The following is a 24640-nucleotide window of genomic DNA, read 5'->3' on the forward strand; positions in this document are numbered from 1 at the left end:
GGAAGACCCATTTGCGACCAAGCTTTAACTTCCTGACTGATATCTTGAGATGTTGCTTCAATATATTCACGTAATTTTCCTTTCTCATTATGCTATTTTTTTGTGTGAAGTGCACCAGTCCCTCCTGCAGCAAAACACCCCCACAACATGATGCTGCCACCCCCGTGCTTCACGGTTGGGATGTTATGCTTCATAGTTGGGATGGTGTTTGTCGGCTTGCAAGCCTCCCCCTTTTTCCTCCAAACATAACAATGGTCATTATGGCCAAACAGTTGTATTTTTGTTTCATCGGACCAGAGGACATTTCTCCAAAAAGTACGATCTTTGTCCCCATGTGCAGTTGCAAAAGGTAGTCTGGCTTTTTTATGGCAATTTTGGAGCAGTGGCTTCTTCCTTGCTGAGCGGCCTTTCAGGTTATGTTGATATAGGACTCGTTTTACTGTGGATATAGATACTTTTGTACCCATTTCCTCCAGCATCTACACAAGGTCCTTTCCTGTTGTTCTGTGATTGATTTGCACTTTTCGCACCAAAGTACATTCATCTCTAGGAGACAGAATGCGTCTCCTTCCTGAGCGGTATGACGGCTGTATGGTCCCATGGTGTTTATACTTGCGCACTATTGTTTGTACAGATGAACGTGGTACCTTCAGGCATTTGGAAATTGCTCCCAAAGATGAACCCGACTTGTGGAGGTCTACAATTTTATCTTGGCTGATTTCTTTTGATTTCCCCATGATGTCAAGCAAAGAGGCACTAAGTTTGAAGGTAGGCCTTGAAATGCATTCACAGGTACACCTTCAATTTACACAAATGATGTCAATTAGTCTATCAGAAGCTTCTAAAGCCATGACATAATTTTCTGGAATTTTCCAAGCTGTTTAAGGCACAGTCAACTTAGTGTGTGTAAACCTCTGACCCACTGGAATTGTGATACAGTGAATTATAAGTTAAATAATCTGTCTGTAAACAATTGTTGGAAAAATGTCTTGTGTCATGCACAAAGTAGATGTTCTAACCGACTTGCCAAAACTATAGTTTGTTAACAAGAAATTATGGAGTGGTTGAAAAACTAGTTTTAATGACTCCAACCTAAGTGTATGTAAACTTCCGACTTCAACTGTAAATACCATTCGAAATGTAACATATAATACTAAATGGGGTGTATCGAATTTACGTAAAGAATAATACGAAATACTGAGACCAGGTTGGTATCACCTGTATCTCATTCTTCTCTCAGATTGAATCCTGGAGAGGGCTTGGGTCAGTGTTTCCCTGTTAAGCCTTTGGTCGAGTTTGGTTCTTTGTCATTGTGTCACAGTTGTGACAAATGCCCTATACTGTGCATGCTTTAGCCCAGGTGATCCTAATTTAGTATTTGTTAACTCCGTGATTAAATGAAAGATGTGATTGTCTCCCTGTGTTTCCCCGCCCCATTATAACCCTTTCTGTTTGGGGTGTGGCCGCCTTGGGGGAGGTGCAGGTGCGAGGGAAGCTGTGTTTGTGTTGAAGCTTTGGCAGAGCTCCTTCGGGAAGCTTTGGTTTTACTAAGAGAAGTATTACCTTGTTGCAATGTTTTACTTCCACCTGAACTGAAACCTGTTTTTGTTATGTGATGGTGTTACTTGTTTTATGGTGTATCCTCCATCTTGTGCCGAACAAAAGCTTACGCTCATGTGGTTCACGGAAACTGAGATTGACCACTCTTCCATGTTCTTCTACTTAAACCCAAACTAAAAGAACCGGTGTTGTCTAATGGTATAACTGTTCTTCAGAGCTCCCTATTCTTTGTGTAAACATAGGGTGGTGCCGTCTGATCTATGATACTGACTGAGTTTAGTCACAGCCCCTCTCGTCAGGGGTGTGACAATTGGGCATCTCATTCCCCCCTGAATCTTCCAAAGACTTATCGCCCTCATCTGCGTCAATGTCCTTAATGTGTTGGCATTGACTGATCTCATCACAGTAGTCTTCGCGGAGGCTATTCAGGTCAACATCCTTCATGGGTTGGTATTGACTGATCTCATCACTGTAGTCTTCGTGGAGGCTATAGAGGTTCACACCACTACTCATGCTCTTATCTGAGTCACGAGGGAGCTCTTCAAAGAACTCTTCATAGGTCTTCAAACAGTTTGATTGTTGGCACCTTGCCATGACTCCTGTTTCACTGACGTTTTTCCTACATCTACCATCGACCGTAGACAGTAGTTCCTTTACCAACACATCAGAACATTTCTCCCTACAAAGTCTTTTCGTTTTCAGGTGCTTCTTCAAATCAGTATGGAACATAAAACTCTTCGGACACGCCGGGCACTTGATGGGGCCATCGTAGTGTTTTAACATGTGCCTTCGCATGTCACATGTCTTCGAAGTTGTTTTCCCACAAACATGGCACTTTCTGGAACAGTCTTTTGTGTGTCCTTTCAGATCATGTGGGAACTGGAAAGTGTCCCCACAGTGAGGACACTTGTATTCACCCGGGTTGGATTGATCAATCTCCTTCATGGGTTGGTATTGACTGACCTCCTGACTGTAGTCTTCGTGAAGGCTATTCAGGTTAACGTCGCTGCTCATGCTGATGTCGGAGTCATGAGAGAGCTCTTCAAAGAACTCTTCAAAGCTCTTCAAGCCCAACACAGGCCCGATCGTTGAAGGCCCACCTGTGTTGCTCGAGCTTGGTTGTTGGCACCTTGTCATGACACCTGTTTCACAAAAAAAAAAACTAGATCTACCATCTACGGAAGACAGTGACTCCTTCGCCATCACATCAGAACATTTCTGCCGACAAAGTATTTTTATTTTCAGGTGCATCTTCAAATCAGTATGGAATATAAAAGTCCTTGGACACACCGGGCACTTGTATGGGCCATTGTTGTTGTGCTTTAACATGTGCCTTCGCATATCCAGCATTCGAGCAGTAGTTTTCCCACACACATGGCACTTTCTAGAACAGTCTTTTGTGTGTCCTCTCAGATCATCTGGGAGCTGGAAAGTGTCCCCACAGTAAGGACACTTGTACTCACCAGGGACAGATTTGAGGTGGTGCCCGGTAGTAATTACTTCATCAGAACATTTCTCCCTGCAAGATCTTTTTGATCTCAGGTGCGATCTGAAATCAGCATTTGATATAAAAGTCTTTGGACACGCAGAGCACTTGTATGCTCCATCGTTGAAGTGAAGTAGAAGGTGCCTTCGCAAACCCAGCATACGAGTAGTTATTTTCCCGCACACATGGCACTTTATGGAGCAGTCTTGTGTGTCTCCTTTCACATGTTGTTTTAGGTCTCCTTGCAGATCACTATATTTTTTCAATTCTGTTTTTTGCTGGACACTTTCTCCACAGTAGTCATCCCCATTGTCCTCGCCGTTCTCGTTATTGTTCCTTCCATCCTCAGTCTTCTTCTCCTCACAGCTACTCTTCTGGTGTTCCTCTAAGTCCTCACTGAATTCAAAGTCTATCCCACACTGGGTGCATTGATGTGACATCTGCTCAATGTGAGATCGCATGTGTCTTGTCAAGCCCAGTGTGTCAGTGAAAGTCTTGCCACAGAAAGAGCATGCTTTGACGCGTTGGCTTCTTTTGTGAGAGCTGTTGGATGGCTCAGGAGTTAGAGAGTCCTGAGGTACACTCTCTGAGCGTTCTTTTCTGTTCTGCCCTTCTGCCATATGTCCTCTGTGCTGCTCTGAGCGAAAGCTTCTTTTGTGAGAGCTGTTGGATGGCTCAGGAGTTTGAGAGTCCTGAGGTACACTCTCTGACCGTTCCTCTCTGTTCTGCCCTTTGGCCATATGACCACTGTGCTCCTCTGAGTGAAAGTTCTGTATGGGCTGTTGCAATTCCTCCTCATTTTTATGAGATGATGGACACTGAGGAGAAGGACGGACTCCACCTAGTGTTGAAAAGAGAGAAGTGAGCAAGACATCTCCATATTGGCATGAACTCAAACGAAGTCAAAGAGAACAGCTTAGTGCTTGAAGCTTAATACTGAATAATAATACTGATACTGAACTTTCCTCAAATAAACATCAAGAAGTAAGAAAAACGTCTAAAAATTTATCTCAGTCAGAAAACAAGACAGATCCAGTGCTTCATAACAATAGAATAGAACACATCTCAATGCAGGTACGAATAGTATAAAGCGAAGCGATGCAGAAAATTCCTCAAAAAAACATCAGTGAGCTCCAAAAGTATTGGGACAGTGACCATTTTGTTGTTGTTTTGGTTTTATACTCCAGCACTTTGGATATGGAATGATACAATGACTATGAGGTTAAAGTGCAGACTGCCAGCTTTAATTTGAGGGTGTTTTCATCCATATCGGTTGAACCGTTTAGAAATTACAGCACTTTTTGTACATAGTCCTATGTACAAATTCACTTATATGTGTATTAAATCATAAAAAAGTTAAGTATTTGGTCCCATGTTCATAACACGCATTGAGTTTATACATGCATTTGCTGTTTGTTTTGGGAAGTGGTTCACATTATTTTGTGCCCAATTGAAATGAATGGTAAATAATGTATTGTGTCATTTTGGAGTCTATTTTATTGTAAATAACAATGGAATATGTTTCTGAACACTTCTACATCAATGTGGATGCTACTAGGGTTGGGGCAGTATCCAGATGTCCACATCGTCATACCCAGTGGTGGTTCTAGCTTGTATGGCTCCCTGGGCGAGCCCCCCAATCAGCCCCCCCAACAAAAACATAAAGCACCATTCCGCACTAACTGTCATTTTTATTCCGACATTTGGAACAACACAAATAATAAATCATTTAAAACGATATAAATATAAAACTATATTTAAAAATAAGACTCATAAATATCAAAAAGAAGTAACAAAGACAAATAGAAACAAACTGTAGTATATAAATACAAATAAAAGAATTATTGAATTATTACCCCATTACCCTAACAAAAAACACACTAATAAAACTATATCACATCCTATATCACACAAATACACAAATCGAATAACACACTTATAAAGAAGAGAACCTGATTATTACACTATTGCATTTCAAACAAGAAACACACAAACTAAATTGCACAACCTATTACGTTACTAATTGCATTAGTACTGTTCAAAGATAGAGGTGCGCTATTTGATAGATTCCCCCCCGCTCCCCCTACCTCAGGCTGTCAATGGGGAGACCTGAGGTCAACCTGCCCCTGTCCCCCTCCACATCTCGTACTTCTGAGTGGGAGACCTTCCAGGCAGTAGCCTGCCTAGCTCACAAACTAGAATCAGGGTACCCACTCCGACAAGGTTAATTGGCCCACAGTCCCACACGGTGACATGACATCATTGACGTGCAAATGAGCGATAGAAAACCGACTGTGCAAATGTCACCATTCCAAATGTATTTAATATATATATATATATATATATATTTATTTATTTTGTATTTTTTTATGGTGCGGGCGCCTCATACCGCCACCGGCAAGATGCTGCCCTGGGCTACTGCCCATGTCGCCTATGCCTAAATCCGCCACTGGTCATACCATCCTTCTCTCATCCTGGGATTTATATTATTACCAGTTTAGTACACAAGGGGCGCCAAAGCATGCTAAAAAGACCATTGGGCGTCTGTTACCAGAATGCTAACAAAATTAGCACAAGTAATAGCGAATGTCCATAGAGGCTGCTAGCTAAATATGATGAGAGCAAACAAGAGACATTTCGCAAATGAACATGCTTGTCTGAAGGAAGAACTGTCTCTGAAGCAGCATGTTTCCATTGCAAAACTACCATTCCAGTATTTTACTTGCTATATTGTATTTACTTTGCCATCATGGCCTTTTTTTGCCTTTACCTCCCTTCTCACCTCATTTGCTCACATTGTATATAGACTTGTTTATACTGCATTATTGACTGTATGTTTGTTTTTACTCCATGTGTAACTCTGTGTCGTTTTATCTGTCGAACTGCTTTGCTTTATCTTGGCCAGGTCGCAATTGTAAATGAGAACTTGTTCTCAACTTGCCTACCTGGTTAAATAAAGGTAAAATAAAATAAATAAAATAAATAAAATGTGTACACACTGTGTCTGTATGGAGTCTGGAGTCTCTAGGGCAATAAGCCTGCCTTCTCTGCTTGGTGAAGATGGGGGAGGAGCAGACTGGCCAAGAATGGAGAGGAGAAAAAATGCAAGGAAATCAAAAGATCGCAGTGGCAACTGTACAAAGAGCTTTGACTTCTCAAACACGGCAGAAATCTTACACAATATGATTCCTCCTTAATTCAGTAACTTACTTCGATAACTAGCAAGTTAAACTTAGGGGTCACGTTAATGCAGAATTCTAAATATTTCACAAAGGAAAAAAAGAACGCATAAGAAATCTCTTGCTGTGTTTTGTAAATCAGATCTAAAATGCTTCTTATTGTAATTTCAGTCAATTTGAAATGAGAATTCACGAACGGGCATTCTATCAGCAGACAGCACTCTGACTGATGTGTAGCTATTTTTCTCTGGTACTTTTCTCTGGTAAAATGCGAGATTAACTTTAGGAAATGTAGCTGGCTACATTCTTTCTGTGATAAACATTAGAAATATGACAGCCATGCATCATTTTTGCAAAAAATGCTTTTTCATCGCAAGCTCATTTACTCATATGGCTGCAAACCAAATAGCATTGCACTTCTGTTGTCATCCGATGAAAATGAAGCTATTTTCTGCCAAATGTGATGCACTAATATATTTTCTGTGAAGGAAAACTATAGTTGAACGTGCCTGATCACTCTGTTGACTTTCAAGATGAAAAGCGACCCCTGTCAATACACAGCTGGACTCACCAGCTCCCGCTTTCTCCCGTTGTGCTATTTACAAACAAACACGTAACTGGCTCAACTGTTCATGGGGAACTATGATAAGCTTCATAATGTAAAATAATGTGACCTGGGAAATGAAGAACACAATCTGCTAACGTATTGCACGAGTTGACCTGCAGGTATGGACTTAAAAAGTGTCTGCAAATATGAAAATGTATTTTTTTAAAGTTTCAACGGTATTAAAAAAACAAACATCCCGTGGCTATTTCCAAATACCACGGTAAACACTATATATGGTATACCGCCCAAGCCTAGCTGCCATGATTACGGATAATCTTGAATGAATCTTGAATAATGATGAATGAGAAAGTTACAGACGCACAAATTTCATACCCCCCCCAAAAGAAAATGCTAACCTCCCCTGTTATTGTAATGGTGAGAGGCTAGCATGTCTTGGAGGTATGAAATAAAATGCTAACCTCCCCTGTTATTGTAATGGTGAGAGGCTAGCATGTCTTGGGGGTATGATATAAAATGCTAACCTCCCCTGTTATTGTAATGGTGAGAGGCTAGCATGTCTTGGGGGTATGATATAAAATGCTAACCTCCCCTGTTATTGTAATAGTGAGAGGCTAGCATGTCTTGGGGGTATGATATAAAATGCTAACCTCCCCTGTTATTGTAATGGTGAGAGGCTAGCATGTCTTGGGGGTATGATATAAAATGCTAACCTCCCCTGTTATTGTAATAGTGAGAGGCTAGCATGTCTTGGGGGTATGAAATAAAATGCTAACCTCCCCTGTTATTGTAATAGTGAGAGGCTAGCATGTCTTGGGGGTATGATATAAAATGCTAACCTCCCCTGTTATTGTAATGGTGAGAGGCTAGCATGTCTTGGGGGTATGATATAAAATGCTAACCTCCCCTGTTATTGTAATAGTGAGAGGCTAGCATGTCTTGGGGGTATGATATAAAATGCTAACCTCCCCTGTTATTGTAATGGTGAGAGGCTAGCATGTCTTGGGGGTATGATATAAAATGCTAACCTCCCCTGTTATTGTAATAGTGAGAGGCTAGCATGTCTTGGGGGTATGATATAAAATGCTAACCTCCCCTGTTATTGTAATAGTGAGAGGCTAGCATGTCTTGGGGGTATTATATTTGTGCCTCTGTCACTTTCTCACTTCATTCAGGATTATCCGTAATCATTGGAACATCCACATTAATGTAGACGTTTTTAGAAACATATTATATTTTTATTTACAATAAAAGTGACTCCAAAATGACCCAATACACTATTTACCATTCATTTCTATTGGGCACAAAATAATCTGAAACACAACTGAAACAAACAGCAAATGTATCCAACAGATTTGTAGTCACAAGCTTGATGTAGTCATTGCGTGCTATGAATATAGGACCAAATACTTCACTTTTTACTACTTTAATACACATAAGTGAATCTGTCCCGATACTTTTGGTCCCCTAAAATGGGGCACTATGTACAAAAAAAGGTTGTTATTTCTATATTGTTCAATCGATATAGATTGATTTAAAAAAAACTCGTAATTCAAGCGGACACTCTACACTTTAACCTCATAGTGGTACCACTGTACCATTTCAAATCCAAAGTGCTGGAGTACAGAGACAAAAAAAATACAAAAACTGTGTCACTGTCCCAATACTTTTGGAGCTCCCTGTAGATGCAGGGAAAGTGTTTACGGAACTCGCATGGGTATGATAAGCACTAGGCATGAATAGCATGGACGTTTAGGTATAGGAACCATTTTCTCCGCATCTTTAATGCTGTCATTTACAGTTTGTTCTTTATTTCAGAAGTTCTGCATGAGGAGCTCAACGTTCAGTGTTCTAAACACTAAGGAACACTCCTTACCAGAATCATTGACAGTGGTCCTTTCATTGACAGAGGTCCAAAGTTCTTTATCTGATGGTTCAGCATCTTCCCTGAGGACAGACCAAAATGAAAGTCAGGTATGATTTTCAATGGGTAAGTTCACTGCCAAGATCCTACAGTGCAAAAAGTGAAATCTAAGCAAGCCATAATATCTTATATTGAGTGATAGGCTAAATTATATAACGTCATTGGCCAATCATTTGGCTTATGTTAACCAAAAAAAAGGCATAATAGAAGTAATTTATCTCATTTCAATATTTTTTACCTTTAATAACATTGACATTTTTAGCAGACGCTCTTATCCAGCGAGACTTACAGTTGTGAGTGCATACATCTTTTTCGTACGGGTCCCCCGTGGGTATTGAACCCACAAGCACCATGCTCTACCCAACTGAGCCACACAGGACCGTATCTTGTATTAAGCCTTTTTTAAAGTTAAAATAAGCAAAATGATCTGCCAATGGCGTTAAATAATTGAGCTTGGTAGAGAAAAATGAATAAAAAAATGTAAGTGAATTATCTCTCAATATATTATAGCTTGCTTTCGATTTCACTTCCTGCAGCGTAGCCACCACTGTAGCGACATTAAATCTGTTTTTCATCCTTCCCCTAATACCCCTCGAATCAGCGACCGATTCAGTCCTCTCTGTACACTAGGTGACTGTATTCTCTGGTCAATCAATTATATTAATAAATCCATTTACTACCTGGGAGAAAAGAAAACCAGCAGCACTGCAGACCTTGAGGCCTGATTTTGAATACGTCTGTTCCACAGCTGACACTCACTCAGTCTCAGGTGAGTGCTCTCTTTTCACACCCTTTGCCTCGGTCTTCTCATTTCTGACACCACGTCCTCTTCTCTCTTTCCTCTTTCTGCCTCTTCTTTTCTGTCCTTGGGAACCCGTTGCCTCAGCCTGCAGTTTCCCTCTCTGTATACAATATATATGATAGTCATAAAAATGCACAGTCTGACTCAAAGCCATGCCTTTTCATAAGTTTTCTTTAATGAATTTAAATGTATCACACCTATGTAAAACTTCAAAACAAGGCGGATAAACATGTCGATAATACTAGATAGATAATACTAGACGGCGTAGACACTTATCCAAAGTAACTTACAGTATACAGTGACATCACATGATATTAACGTGTTATAAAAGTGATATAAAAGTGGAGACTTAATGATAGCGAGGGAGAGAAAGGGGAAAGATATAGTTGTCACATTTTTACATGAAGTAAAAACAAAAAACAAACAACAAAAGTAATGTCATTTCAGCCCAGTCCAAAGGCAACACAGAGTTTGCCCCCCAGGTGGGGACAAAACTCACTCTGTCACAATGGTGCCGTGACTCAAGATTACAAATCGGCTGTAGCAGACTAATAGGGAGTGAGTGTAGTGGGTGTGGAACTAGCAGGCTGGAATTGGTAGCCGTCATGGGGTGATGTCACCCGCGCCGAGATCTCACGGCAACTATTTCTCATTGAGTAACAAGCTCCGTCTGTCAGCACGGTTGACTTCGGTGCCAAGGGTTGTGTACAGAGAGAGGATGAGATGGAACTCACTCGGTTACAGCAACATGTTGGTGCTCCATTTGCCTTCCAATCTGGGCCCATATTCCTAATGCTTCTCAGAGTCGGAATGCTGATCTAGGATCAGCTCCTCTTAGTTATTCTGATCTGAAAGGAAAAACTTATTCTAGATCCCTTCTACTCTGAGACACTTTGTGAATACAGCCCCAGGTTTAGGAGAGCTATGGCCATACAATACAATTAAATATAGGGAAAGTGGTAGGAAGTTGTTGCCGTCCATCATTTTCTTAAAACCTCAAATTGCAGTGCCTTTAGTATTGTCGTATCTATTGTTGATACCGGTATCACCTGTATCTCGTTCTTCACTTCTCCGCTCGTCTCTGATTGAGAATCCTGGAGAGGGCATGTCTCAGTGTGGGACACCTGCTCCTCTGTTAAGCATTCGGTTGAGTTTGGTTCTTTGTCATTGGCCATCTCATTTCCCCCTGAATCATCCACAGACCTTCTGTCCTCCACTGGGTCAACGTCCTTAACGGGTGGGTATTGACTGATCTCAGCCTGACTGTAGTCTTCATGGAGGGTATTCAAGTCAACGTCCTTAACGGGTGGGTAATGACTGATCTCGTCACTGTAGTCTTCAGTGGTCATGATGGAGTCTTCGTGGAGGCAATTCAGGTCAACATCCTTCATGGGTTGGTATTGACTGATCTCGTCACTGTAGTCTTCGTCGAGGCTATTCAGGCTATTCAGGTTCACTTCACTACTTATGCTGTTATCGGACTGCTGCAAGTCATGAGAGAATTCTTCAAAGAACTCTTCAATGCTCTTCAAAGGCCTGGCTGTGTTGTTAGAGCTTGGTTGTTGGCACCTTGTCATGAGTCCTGCTTCATTGACATTTTCCCTACATTTACCATCTGCTGAAGAGAGTAATTCATTCATCATCACATCAGAACATTTCTCCCGACAAAGTTTTTTTGTTTTTAGGTGCATCTTCAAATCAGTATGGGATATAAAAGTCCTTGGACACACCGGGCACTTGTATGGGCCATTGTTGTTGTGCTTTAACATGTGCCTTCGCATATCCAGCATTCGAGCAGTAGTTTTCCCACACACATGGCACTTTCTGGAACAGTCTTTTGTGTGTCCTCTCAGATCATCTGGGAGCTGGAAAGTGTCCCCACAGTAAGGACACTTGTACTCACCAGGGACAGATTTGAGGTGGTGCCCGGTAGTAATTACTTCATCAGAACATTTCTCCCTGCAAGATCTTTTTGATCTCAGGTGCGATCTCAAATCAGCATTTGATATAAAAGTCTTTGGACATGCAGAGCACTTGTATGCTCCATTGTTGAAGTGAATTAGAAGGTGCCTTCGCAAGCCCAGCATACGAGTAGTTATTTTCCCGCACACATGGCACTTTATGGAGCAGTCTTGTGTGTCTCCTTTCACATGTTGTTTTAGGTCTCCTTGCAGATCAGGTTTTTTGACTCCTTCCAGATCAGGTTTCTTGTCTCCTTCCAGATCAGGTTTTTTGTCTCCTTCCAGATCAGGTTTCTTGTCTCCTTCCAGATCAGGTTTCTTGTCTCCTTCCAGATCAGGTTTTTTGTCTCCTTTCAGATCAGGTTTTTTGTCTCCTTTCAGATCAGGTTTTTTGTCTCCTTCCAGATCAGGTTTTTTGTCTCCTTCCAGATCAGGTTTTTTGTCTCCTTCCAGATCAGGTTTTTTGTCTCCTTCCAGATCAGGTTTTTTGTCTCCTTTCAGATCAGGTTTTTTGTCTCCTTTCAGATCAGGTTTTTTGTCTCCTTTCAGATCAGGTTTTTTGCCTCCTTTCAGATCAGGTTTTTTGCCTCCTTTCAGATCAGGTTTTTTGCCTCCTTTCAGATCAGGTTTTTTGTCTCTTTTTAGCTCAGGTTTTTTTTTCAGATCAGGTTTTTGCTGTACAGTTCTCCCACAGTAGTCATCACCATTTTCCTCACTATTATCCTTTTTGTTCATCTCACAGCCATGCTTCTGGTGTTCCTCTAAGTCCTCACTGAATTCAAAGTCTATCCCACACTGGGTGCATTGATGTGACATCTGCTCAATGTGAGATCGCATGTGTCTTGTCAAGCCCAGTGTGTCAGTGAAAGTCTTGCCACAGAAAGAGCATGCTTTGACGCGTTGGCTTCTTTTGTGAGAGCTGTTGGATGGCTCAGGAGTTTGAGAGTCCTGAGGTACACTCTCTGAGCGTTCTTTTCTGTTCTGCCCTTCTGCCATATGTCCTCTGTGCTCCTCTGAGCGTTGGCTTCTTTTGTGAGAGCTGTTGGATGGCTCAGGAGTTTGAGAGTCCTGAGGTACACTCTCTGAGCGTTCTTTTCTGTTCTGCCCTTCTGCCATATGTCCTCTGTGCTCCTCTGAGCGTTGGCTTCTTTTGTGAGAGCTGTTGGATGGCTCAGGAGTTTGAGAGTCCTGAGGTACACTCTCTGAGCGTTCTTTTCTGTTCTGCCCTTCTGCCATATGTCCTCTGTGCTCCTCTGAGCGTTGGCTTCTTTTGTGAGAGCTGTTGGATGGCTCAGGAGTTTGAGAGTCCTGAGGTACACTCTCTGAGCGTTCTTTTCTGTTCTGCCCTTCTGCCATATGTCCTCTGTGCTCCTCTGAGCGTTGGCTTCTTTTGTGAGAGCTGTTGGATGGCTCAGGAGTTAGAGAGTCCTGAGGTACACTCTCTGAGCGTTCTTTTCTGTTCTGCCCTTCTGCCATATGTCCTCTGTGCTCCTCTGAGCGTTGGCTTCTTTTGTGAAAGCTGTTGGATGGCTCAGGAGTTAGAGAGTCCTGAGGTACACTCTCTGAGCGTTCTTTTCTGTTCTGCCCTTCTGCCATATGTCCTCTGTGCTGCTCAGAGTGGAAGCTTCTTTTGTGAGAGATCTTGGATGGCTCAGGAGTTAGAGAGTCCTGAGGTACACTCTCTGACCGTTCCTCTCTGTTCTGCCCTTTGGCCATATGACCACTGTGGTCCTCTGAGTGAAAGTTCTGTATGGGCTGTTGCAATTCCTCCTCCCTCTTATGAGATGATGGACAATGAGGAGAAGGACGGACTCCACCTAGTGTTGAAAAGAGAGAAGTGAGCAAGACATCTCCATATTGACATGAACTCAATCAAAGTAAAAGAGCACAAGACAGATCTGGTGCTTGATAAAAATAGAATAGACCACAGTTGAACAAAGCTCAATAAAGTGAAGGGATACAGAACTTTCCTAAAATAAAGAACAAGGTACTGCAGCCTTATAGATGCAGAGGAAGTGTTTACTGAACTCGCAATGGAATGATAAGCACTTAGCTACTCTCACAGCAGAATATCATGGACATTTAGGTCTAGTAACCACTTTCTTTGCATCTTTAAGCCTGTCATTTCTAGTTTCTTCTTCTTTATTCAGGAGTTTTGTATCTCTAAGGAGCTTGATGTTCACTGCTCTACACTCACTAAGGAACTTCTCTTACCAGACTCATCGACAGTGGCCCCTTTCTTGACAGTGGTCCAAAGTTCATTATCTGATAGTTCGGCATCTTCCCTGAGAAGAGTCCAAATATTAAAGTCAGTTATGATTTTCAATCGTCGAGTTCATTGCCAAGGTCCTACCCAGCAAACTGAGAACATTCCCAGACCATAAAGCTAGGGTTTATAAATAACATTAGGTTAACTTTGCAAACACATTGAAAATAATGTTTTTCATACGTTTTTTTTGTTGTTGTTCAGAAAACGTATTAAATGAAATACCCATGGAATGTTCTAACATTCACTAAAATGTTGTGCACAACATCTGTAACAACCACCACAGAACATTCCCCAAACGTTCTCCAGGTTATGTAATAACAAAATGTACCAGTAATGTTTTTCAGAACATAGTGAGGCAGCAAAATATAAGAGCAACGTTCTGGGAACGTTCTTGCAACAGCAGGCAAATATTTTATACAAACATTGTATAATCATCAGTACAACTGGACAATTTTTGTGTTATGAGAACATTTGTGGCAACCTAACAAATATTCTGGGAACTTTCATAGAACCAATTTTGGTTTGCTGGGTAGCCAATACTGTAGGGGCCTTCAAATCTGGGTTTTGAGGTCTGCACCACTGTTGGCTTTCATCCTTCCCCTAATACCCCTCGAATCAGGGACCGATTCAGTCCTCTCTGTACACTAGGTGACTGTATTCTCTGATCAATCAATTATATTAATAAGTCAATTTACTACCTGGGAGAAAAGAAAACCAGCAGCACTGCAGACCTCGAGGCCTGGATTTGAATACGTCTGTTACACAGCTGGACACTCACTCCGTTTCAGGTGACCGCTCTCTTTTCACACCCTTTGCTTCAGTCTTCTCATTTCTGACACCACGTCCTCTCCTCCATTTTTTCTTTCTGCCTCTTCTTTTCTGTCTATCTTTTCCGTCCGTTGCCTCGGCCTGCAGCTTCCCTCTCCTTATGATCAGCTTTAGCGAGGTCTTGGGCAATGACATATCGCTAATGTCAAGCGTATGTACTCCAACCTTTTCAATCTGTAATCTTGTGATACCGGGTCCCATTTTCTGTCCTTTCTTTCTGCCTCTCTTTTTCGGTACCTGGGAACTCGTCGCCTCAGCCTGCACTATCCCTCTCTTTAGGGTCAGTGTTAGTGATGACTTGGGTGGCGGCGTGTCACTTACGTCCAGTGTGTCTGTTTCAATCTGCTCGTTTGCAACACCACGTCCTCGTCTCCGTTTTTTCTTTCTGCCTCTTCTTTTCGGTCCTGGGCGTCTCGTCGCCTCGGCCTGCAGTCTCCCCCTCCTTAGAATCAGTGTTAGCAAGGACTTGGGGAACGGCATATTGTTCATGTCAAGCCTGTTCAAACGCAGTACAGGCTGACGGCGCAGACAGGCAGCTGTCAAGCGGCTGGTTTTCAGCCCGCTGCGTGTCTGAGGGCAGAGAACAGCTTCTTCTCTCCTAGTCTCTTTGATCGACTCTTTGACGATCGTCTTGCGTTTAACCATTATATCAGAGGCGTCGTCTATAGTCTCGACCTCGACCTCCACAGAAGCAGAACCAGCTGGTGGCTTTACAGTCCAGACCCTACAATCTGCCATTCGGCAGTCCCAGCTCATCTCTGGTTCATCACAGGGGAAAGGGCTTTGATATCCCTGCATGGTGGGATAGGACTGTCTCTCTGGGCCAGCTTGGTAAGAGGCACTTTCTTCCTTCACAGAGGAAGGGGAAGACAGTGAAGAGAGGATGTAGTCACCACCAGTGGACCTTAGAGCTAGAAACAAGGAGAGCATCACGAGTAAACATCAGGAATAACTATTGAGATCAATGAGAACTTTTTTTCTTCATTTCCTGCATTCCCTCCGTTCTATCCATAAATATTAGAAATTCAGGCAAACAGGCAAGTCAATTATTTCCAAATCCTGTACCCCACCTACCATTGGTGTCTAACTGTTTTCCATTTTTATGGTGATGGAGGAGTGCCTGTAATGGCTCAGGGTGAGCCACAGACTGCACACACTCCTCTAAGAGAGCAGGGGCCAGGTTGAGCCACGATGCAGTCTAAGAGGTGGAGAAAGTAAAAATGGCGTTTCAAAGTCTTGACGGGAATCAAAGGCACTTTGGGCCAAATAATTACTTGAGATCCGCATGCATACTGGGGATGGTGCGCAAGCACTTGATTCTAGGTTTGTATTTGATTGATAACAATCAATGTACAAATTCTATTAAGTAGCAGTCTACATTAAAACCACAGACAACATTTCAAACTCCAAGACGTGTTCATTATTTGTGGGATATATGTCAAGTGCAGTGAAAATGCTACATTCCGTTTTCAGTTGTATCAGAACAACCAGAAATTGTAGCAACCGATAGCATACCGTAAACGTTTTGCATTCATCCCACTTTCACGCTGACATGTAAGTAAGTACTTGAGTACTCAAACACAGAAATGCCCATCCGTAATGCATACCTCAAATGATGTACAGTACAATAATACCTGTTTAATGTCTGGAGGAGGAAACAGTTTCTCCAGTCTGGACAGGAACTCCCACACCAGAATCTGCAGTGTTGAGTCATACTTGGGGCCAAACTCCTCTGGAAAAACATTCTAAAATACAGGACAAGCAGATGACAGTCAAAAGTACATACATACATCAATGTATGTCTCTATTAACACAAGCCTAGAAATTTGGTTATTGGGTTGCTATTCATGGGGGGGACGGGGGACGAGTTCCATTGAAATGAATGGCTCACTTGGCACCAGATTGGAATCGGAAGCAATGAAATGCAATCATTTCACTTTCAGAACGTACTGTTACGTAAAAACGAATGCAGTAAGCAACAAATATCAACGTACCAGGCGTATTCATACTGAGAAAACCTCATCTAATGTTCGATTGAGTCGATTCCTGCCGTTGGTTCATTTTGATACAGCGCATCACCTTATCTTGATTATCTTCCTCAATCGTGTGCAGCGAATTCTACTAGACGAAAAGCCGCAATGAGTATGACATCCTGGTGTTTTAAAATATACTACGAACACCCGACCTAGGTTCTGGTTTCAATGGCGGACACGCCACGGCCTACGTCACAACCTTATCCGCTTAAATAAAACAGAAAACATTAACTAGCAAGATGGAGATCACAGAAGTTATTTTTAACGAGTGCATTTCGCAAGTGTAAAGGTAATGTACCAAAAACACTTAGCAATGAGGCCTCCCTAGTGCACTCGCAATGGCCGATGCTTCATTTTGCACACTTTGGATTTACAAAGTTATACCTGCAGAAAGCTGACCATCCTCTCTTTTAATATGGACAACTAGTTGTTTCCAAAGCAGTTTTTTACCCCAGTAATTGTATTTTGAAATGTTATACACTCACAGGGGGTGGGGGGTGAGAACATTACAGAACTCACTCATTACAGCAGCCGGCTCCAGAGAAACAGGAAGGTACAGCGGCAGGGTAGAGGAATCATGTGGATTATGCAATTTACTGTTGATCAAATTCATGGTTTTATCCGCCCCAAAAATAGGCCGTTTTGATTGAGGTGACCAGGTAGAATGTGAAGCTCGCAGCAGTTTCATTCCAAGTGCCAATGCCGTTGCCGTAGCACACTCCAGGGGACTCATTTATCAATATTACGTCGTAACTATTCTAAAACAATACATACGGAAGGAATTTAGAATATTCGTATGCATAGTGATTTATCAAACAATCCTACGAGCGTCATACACACACACACACAGGTGGTCGATTACCATTGTTTTCAGTGCTTGTGCACAGCCTTTGCCATTTGCATTTTGAAACTCCCATAGTTAACCATTATATGATGAAAATCATCTCTTTAAAGCCCGTTGTGAATATACAACCCCGTACCATGAAATACAAATGGCTCAACCACAAAAAGAAATGATTTCTGTTGCTGTTGATCCAAGACTGTAATAAAAGCTGCTAGTGTTAGAGGTTGAGTGCAACCAAAACATTTTACTTGGCTCACTCAGTTGTGGCTTGACCAGGAAAAGTACAAACATAGTGTGGGAGAAAGTAGGAGTTGCAGTGAATGCTGCCTCTTCAGAATGCCGGTCAGCAGTGGAGAAAAAGTAAAGTGGTTTGATCTTAAGTTAAATGCCAAAAAGGCACTAATAGGCACGAGTAGTGCCTTAGGCCCAGTACATCACTGGGGCCATGCTTCCTGCCATCCAGGACCTCTATACCAGGCGGTGTCAGAGGAAGGCCTGAAGATGTTCAAAGACTTCAGACACCCTAGTCATAGACTGTTCTCTCTGCTACCGCACGTCAAGCTGTAACGGAGCAACATGTCTAGGTCCAAGAGGCTTCTAAACAGCTTCTACCCCCCAAGCCATAAGACTCCTGAACATCTAATCAAATGGCTACCCAGACTATTTGCATTGCTGCTACTCTCTGTTATTATCATCTATGCATAGTCACTTTAATAACTCTACCGACATGCACATATTACCTCAATTACCAAGACTAACCTGTACCCCCGCACATTGACTCTATACCGGTACCCCCCTGTATATAGCCTCACTAGTGTTATTTTACTGCTGCTCTTTAATTATTTGTTACTTTTATTTCACATTTTTTTGTAGGCGTTTTTCTTAAAACTGCATTGAAAGTAAGCATTTCACTGTAAGGTCTACTGCGCCTGTTGTAGTCGGCGCATGTGACAAATAACATTTTATTTGAGTGAGATGAGCCTCTCTCCTCTAGAACTAAGAATTGCCGGCATCATACGAGATACAGCAGTGGTTCCCAACCCATTTCCGGTTACTGTACCACCAACTAATGTGCATTTTAATGTGCATACCCCCTAATGTGCATTTTACCAGTAAGTCTATGGTCACATGAATCTTCTCTAGTACCCCCCAATGGATTGGTCAAGTACCCCCAGGGCTCCTAGTACCCCTGGTTAGAACCACTACTGTAAGGGATACTACTGGGGGGCCATCGCAAGTTCAGGTTGAAGGTAAGGATACAGCATATCAATTTCATTCAATTCATATTTATTGATCACGATATTGAAAACAAATTGTTTTTTCGTTGTCCTGTGTTTAAAACAAATAATTGTAGGCTAATGATTCGGAACAAAATGAATCAAACAATAACACGACAATGTCATTAATACACATAAAAGAGCGTCTATTGCAGAGAGTGACTCGCAGAGATGCAGTCCCCTTGCCACCCAGGGGGAGTTATCTGGTGACAGTGCCAACCAGGGGAAGTCAACTCGTGCCAGTGCCACATCAAGTCGGGAACCAACGGTGCCGACTGACACGGTCCTGAAAAAACAAGACGAGATCAATAACTCCATCCTCTAAATAAACAATCAATTGAGTGAGGCATTGAATAACATAAATGATTCACTAAAGCAACTGGTCACATGTGCAAATCCAACGTTCAATGGATTTAAAAAATTCATCTAAACTACAAAATGTAATTTATGCATAGGGTCGTCAGTTCGGTCCACCTGCTGTAGAGGGAGGCCAGGCTTGATGGACATATTTTGGAGCACACTTACAAGCCATTACAATATGGCAAAGCCTTTTCTGGTCAATATCAGGGCGGCAGGGTAGCCTAGTGGTCTGAGCGTTGGACTAGTAACCGAAAGGTTGCAAGATCGAATCCCCGAGCTGACAAGGTAAAAAAATATGTCGTTCTGCCCCTGAACAAGGCAGTTAACCCGCTGTTCCTAGGCCGTCATCGACAATAAGAATTTGTTCTTATTGGTAATTGGCCTAGGTAAAATTAAAAATGTACAAATATTGCAATGCGCCCCTACCACAGAAGACAAGCACAGGCACAACCCTTGATAATGCCAATTGTGTGCTCCACCATGGACCTTGTAAGTGCATGGGCCTGTTCTCACAGGCCCTCTCCTGTGCCGTCATCAGTGGGGTAGGAAATTAACTACCCAAATGAGGGTAGATTTTTGTCTTTGGCGGTTAGAAAGTATATTTCACAGGCCACGTTGGCGGGTGGTCACACAGAGTTTAATTATTTTTATCCAAAGCCCACATGTAGAAGGCTACTAAAAGTGTGCTTTGGCTCTTGGCATTGTTTTGTTCACATGCCAGGTTGTTTTTCAATGTTCATTTGCTGCAACTGTCTGCTGCTGGGAAGACATCTCGCAGTCTGAGATTTGTTTTTAAATCAAGTTACCCAAGTTACCACAGTAGCAGCCTGTTCCTTGAAAGGCCAGATGAAACATTGTTGTCTCATCTAATGATTGTGCTTGACTGAGAATGGATCACTACCAAAAACTTCGATTCATTAACTTTTAGTCTAAGATTTCTACTTGGGAGCACATCATGTACTTGTAAAAAATGTCAGCGTCGAGCCCTGAGCTATGATAATAAATAAATAAGTCGTATCACTCAGCATTTTGTGGCAGGGCAGGCACTTTGTTGATTCTTGATGTTCAGTTGTAGACGTTCTTGATGTTCTTGTTTTTATCATTGGATCTAAATGATTTATTTTAAACATACATTGGTTAAAGTCATAAAAATGAAATGAAGCAATACCCCATTACGTCTTACTAGTAGTACATGTATTGCCTTTGAAACATTAGAAAGCGTGCTCATCCATGTTTTTGTGATTTTCTTTGGTGTAATTATGGAAAAAACATTTTGTCTGATAAAAAAAATCTGATTGGCTGGTAGAATTGTTTTCATATTCCTGCCGCAGTGGCTGGTGGACCAAAAAGTTAATTTCCCACCCTTGTCATCAGCCAGGGTTTTAACAGATAACCTGTCTCCTACAAAGAGAGAGAACCATTAGGACAAATCAAGTTGCTTTAGCAATGTCAAATATACTTCATATGAGTAGGCAACACTCACCAATAAGCCATCCATCCTCAACAGCTCCCTCCTGTAAGCGAAGGCCATCATTGCTGTTCTGCAGAATGAGCGAGTCGTGTGTTCCACCTGGCCACCACATTCAGTAGCGTCTTTTGGGCATCACATATGACATTCATTGAGCGGAAATCTTTTCTGTTCATATTTGAACCCGTTTTGGGATGGTGCTTTTATCGAGACGTGGGGTATCATCTATTGCTCTGATCGTATTTGAACCCGTTTTGGGATGGTGCTTTTATCGAGATGTGGGGTATCATCTATTGCTCTGATCGTATTTGAACCCGTTTTGGGATGGTGCTTTTATCGAGACGTGGGGTATCATCTATTGCTCTGATCGTATTTGAACCCGTTTTGGGATGGTGCTTTTATCGAGATGTGGGGTATCATCTATTGCTCTGATCGTATTTGAACCCGTTTTGGGATGGTGCTTTTATCGAGACGTGGGGTATCATCTATTGCTCTGATCGTATTTGAACCCGTTTTGGGATGGTGCTTTTATCGAGATGTGGGGTATCATCTATTGCTCTGATCGTATTTGAACCCGTTTTGGGATGGTGCTTTTATCGAGACGTGGGGTATCATCTATTGCTCTGATCGTATTTGAGAAACCGTTGATGGAAAACAAACCCCTCTTGACTTCAACCTTTTGTGTGACGGTGTATGGAAATTGGATGCAACTGTAACCCTTGCTGATGATTACATCCAAAACAGCTGGCATGAATCAGCTCATCTAGGGTTGTGAGATGCCAAACCAATGGCAAGCTCCAGCTGAAAAATAATGTTGCCAAAAACCAGAGTGGATAGCACTTGGATGTGCACCGGAATGGCATGCGTTTTATTTGTTTGCCTTTCTAAAGTAGGTATTACATCTGGGCATAAATCCAATAAAATGGCTTTGGGAAATGAAATCTGTAATTCCTGCAACAACAAAAAAGTCCCACCCGCCTAAAAACACACTCTCTGCGAAATGCAGCATGTGACACATTTTCCAACAGAGTGAGATCAGCCATCTCCCATTCGATTCCCCATTATCTCCCCATTATTATTATAAACAAAAATATATATAGAGCACACAGATTCGTTTCCCCGAGTTTGTATCTGACAGTTTGGGCAGAAATTCTTCGGATGTGCAAACCCACAGTCTAATAAGCTTTCTGGGTGGCTGGTCTCAGACGATCCCGCAGGTGAAGATGTCGGATGTGGAGTTCCTGGGATGGCGTGGTAATATGTGGTCTGCGGTTGTAAGGCCGGTTGAACGTACTGCCAAATTCTCTAAAACGACATTGGAAGTGGCTTATGGTAGAGAAATTAACATAAAATGATCTGGCAACAGCTCTGGTCGACATTCATGCAGTCAGTATGTCAATTGCATGCTCCCTCAAAACGTGAAACATCTGTAGCATTGTGTTGTGACAAAACTGCACATTTTAGAGTTGCCTTGTGTCGCCAGCACAAGGTGCACCTGTGTAATGATCATGCTATTTACCCTGTAAGTAGACTATGGACAAGGTAAACCAATGTCACTCTCCCTTTAATTGTTGCCCTAATAGTGGTAAGTGAAACCAATGCCTGATTTATGAAGGTCAACACCCTCTTTGTTTGTGAGTTCTTTGCCTTTTCATGGTGATGGTGATGGATGACAAAGGGACTTTGCCTGTTACCTCATTTTTATACCACAGTGAAAACAGGGAGCCATGGAAGGCCACAACACAGTTCCTTAAGGTGAGATTCACTTTAAAAAGTAGAATGTTAATGCAGATTTTATGCACAAGCTTCTGAAGCTAAGATATGATACAGCAATATCCATTACATCCACATGTTACGGATATCATAAATGACACTGACAAGGAAAAGAGAGAAAAACAATAAGTCTTGTAGTCGAGTCACTAAACCTCGACTCCCGAGTCCAAGTGCTCAGGTCAGTAGGTCTGAGTTTACAAGCTTCTCTTCTAGTTGTCTGTTACATATTTGACATTGCGCCACTCACTTTGCAACAGCTGCTGGAAAAACATTTCAAAGCAAAACAAATGATTCAGGGTTCTTTAGATTTGGCAGAATAAATCTGCCCAGCAACAACTACTGTGAGCATTGAAGTAACGCAAAGATTTTCCTCCCTGCCCAATGGTCATAATTGCCTGCAATATGCAATAGCCTATGAAACTAATTAAGTCATTCAGGTTCACACACATTTTATTTTAACAATGTTGAATAGTTGTGTCAAATCAATCAGGATATTTTGAAGGGATGAATGGTCTCCATATGGAATTGGCTATTGCGCCTGTCAGATTGATGAGATTATTATTTGCAATAATTGTAACAGCTTCTCAGCTACGTTTTTGTAATCGCCCACTGATATTTGTGGATGTTTTTTTTTTTATTGCAGAGTGAAAACTAAAGGGAGACTTGTCAGAAGAAACCTGGGTATGGGATGCAGGGGGGAAATTGAGAGAGTACATGACAAATTAAAAAACCTTTTTTTCTCTAGGAGAGAGAGAAACAAATAGCTAGACTGTTGTTTTACAATTAAACTCAATACTATTGTTTTCAATTTCGTAAAGCAGTTTGTGTTTCTTAACCAGGTGTGGCTACCCAATGAGGAAGGGCCCCTTGGGTTGTGCCGTGGCGGAGATCTTTGTGGGCTATACTCAGCCTTGTCTCAGGATGGTAAGTTGGTGGTTGAAGATATCCCTCTAGTGGTGTGGGGGCTGTGCTTTGGCAAAGTGGGTGGGGTTATATCCTTCCTGTTTGGCCCTGTCCGGGGGTGTCCTCGGATGGGGCCACAGTGTCTCCTGACCCCTCCTGTCTCAGCCTCCAGTATTTATGCTGCAGTAGTCTATGTGTCTGGGGGCTAAGGTCAGTTTGTTATATCTGGAGTACTTCTCCTGTCCTATTCGGTGTCCTGTGTGAATTTAAGTGTGCTCTCTCTAATTCTCTCTTTCTCTCTCTCGGAGGACCATGCCTCAGGACTACCTGACATGATGACTCCTTGCTGTCCCCAGTCCACCTGGCCGTGCTGCTGCTCCAGTTTCAATTGTTCTGCCTTATTATTATTGGACCATGCTGGTCATTTATGAACATCTTGGCCATGTTCTGTTATAATCTCCACCCGGCACAGCCAGAAGAGGACTGGCCACCCCACATAGCCTGGTTCCTCTCTAGGTTTCTTCCTAGGTTTTGGCCTTTCTAGGGAGTTTTTCCTAGCCACTGTGCTTCTACACCTGCATTGCAGGTGTTTGGGGTTTTAGGCTGGGTTTCTGTACAGCACTTTGAGATATCACCTGATGTACGAAGGGCTATATAAATACATTTTATTTTATTTGGCTACCCAATAAGCACTGGGTCCATTCCATCAGCCCCATTGTGACGAATGACGTTGTTTTGATAGCTACACTATATATACATAAGTATTAGTGGATTTGGCTATTTCAACCACACCTATTGCTGACAGACGTATAAAATCGAGCACATGACCATGCAATCTCCATAGACAAACATTGGCTGTAGAATGGCTTTACTGAAGCACTCAGTGACTTTCAATGTGGCACCGTCATAGGATGCCACCTTTCCAACAAATCAGTTTGTCAAATTTTTGCCCTGCTAGAGCTGCCCCCGGTCAACTGTAAGTGCTGTTATTTTGAAGTGGAAATGTCTAGGAGCAACAACAGCTCAGCCGCAAAGTGGTAAGCCACACAGGCTCAAAGAACAGGACCTCCGATTGCTGAAGCGTGTTGCGCGTAAAAATTGTCTGTCCTCAGTTTCAACACTCATTACCGAGTTCCAAACTGCCTCTGGAAGCAACATCAGCACTTAACTATTCATCAAGAGCATCATAAAATGGGTTTCCATGGCCGAGAAGCCACACACAAGCCAAAGATCACCATGTCCAATGCCAAGCGTCGGCTGGCATTGGACTCCGGAGCAGTAGAAACGCGTTCTCTGGAGTAATGAATCATGCTTCACCATCTGGCAGTCAGATGGATGAATCTGGATTTGGTGTATGCCAGGAGAACGCTACCTGCCCCAATGCATAGTGCCAACTGTAAAGTTTGGT

At 42.3% G+C, this 24640-nt stretch overlaps 1 protein-coding gene across 4 annotated transcripts in view; it reads right to left on the reverse strand.

Moving 5' to 3' along the window:
* Positions 1-1031: 1031 nt before the first annotated feature.
* Positions 1032-24640, reverse strand: part of LOC109887801 (uncharacterized) — a 29278-nt gene continuing 5669 nt past the window's right edge. For 2 of the 4 annotated variants that reach the window (XM_031807087.1, XM_031807086.1), the window contains 8 exons: positions 16209-16319; positions 15649-15772; positions 14525-15485; positions 13692-13762; positions 10566-13294; positions 9474-9616; positions 8667-8737; positions 1034-3887 (listed from right to left, as the gene is read on the reverse strand). In XM_031807087.1, the coding sequence (XP_031662947.1) occupies positions 1837-3887; positions 8667-8737; positions 9474-9616; positions 10566-13294; positions 13692-13762; positions 14525-15485; positions 15649-15772; positions 16209-16319 (6261 nt within the window). In that variant the 3' untranslated portion in view covers positions 1034-1836. Of the gene's footprint in view, positions 3888-5403; positions 5734-6035; positions 6123-8666; positions 8738-9473; positions 9617-10565; positions 13295-13691; positions 13763-14524; positions 15486-15648; positions 15773-16208; positions 16320-24640 lie in introns of those variants that run through there. The other 2 variants (XM_031807089.1, XM_031807088.1) reach the window with 2 other exon arrangements.

The sequence above is a fragment of the Oncorhynchus kisutch genome, linkage group LG27 (genome assembly GCF_002021735.2).
Source record: "Oncorhynchus kisutch isolate 150728-3 linkage group LG27, Okis_V2, whole genome shotgun sequence".
In the NCBI taxonomy this organism is placed as follows: domain Eukaryota; kingdom Metazoa; phylum Chordata; class Actinopteri; order Salmoniformes; family Salmonidae; genus Oncorhynchus; species Oncorhynchus kisutch.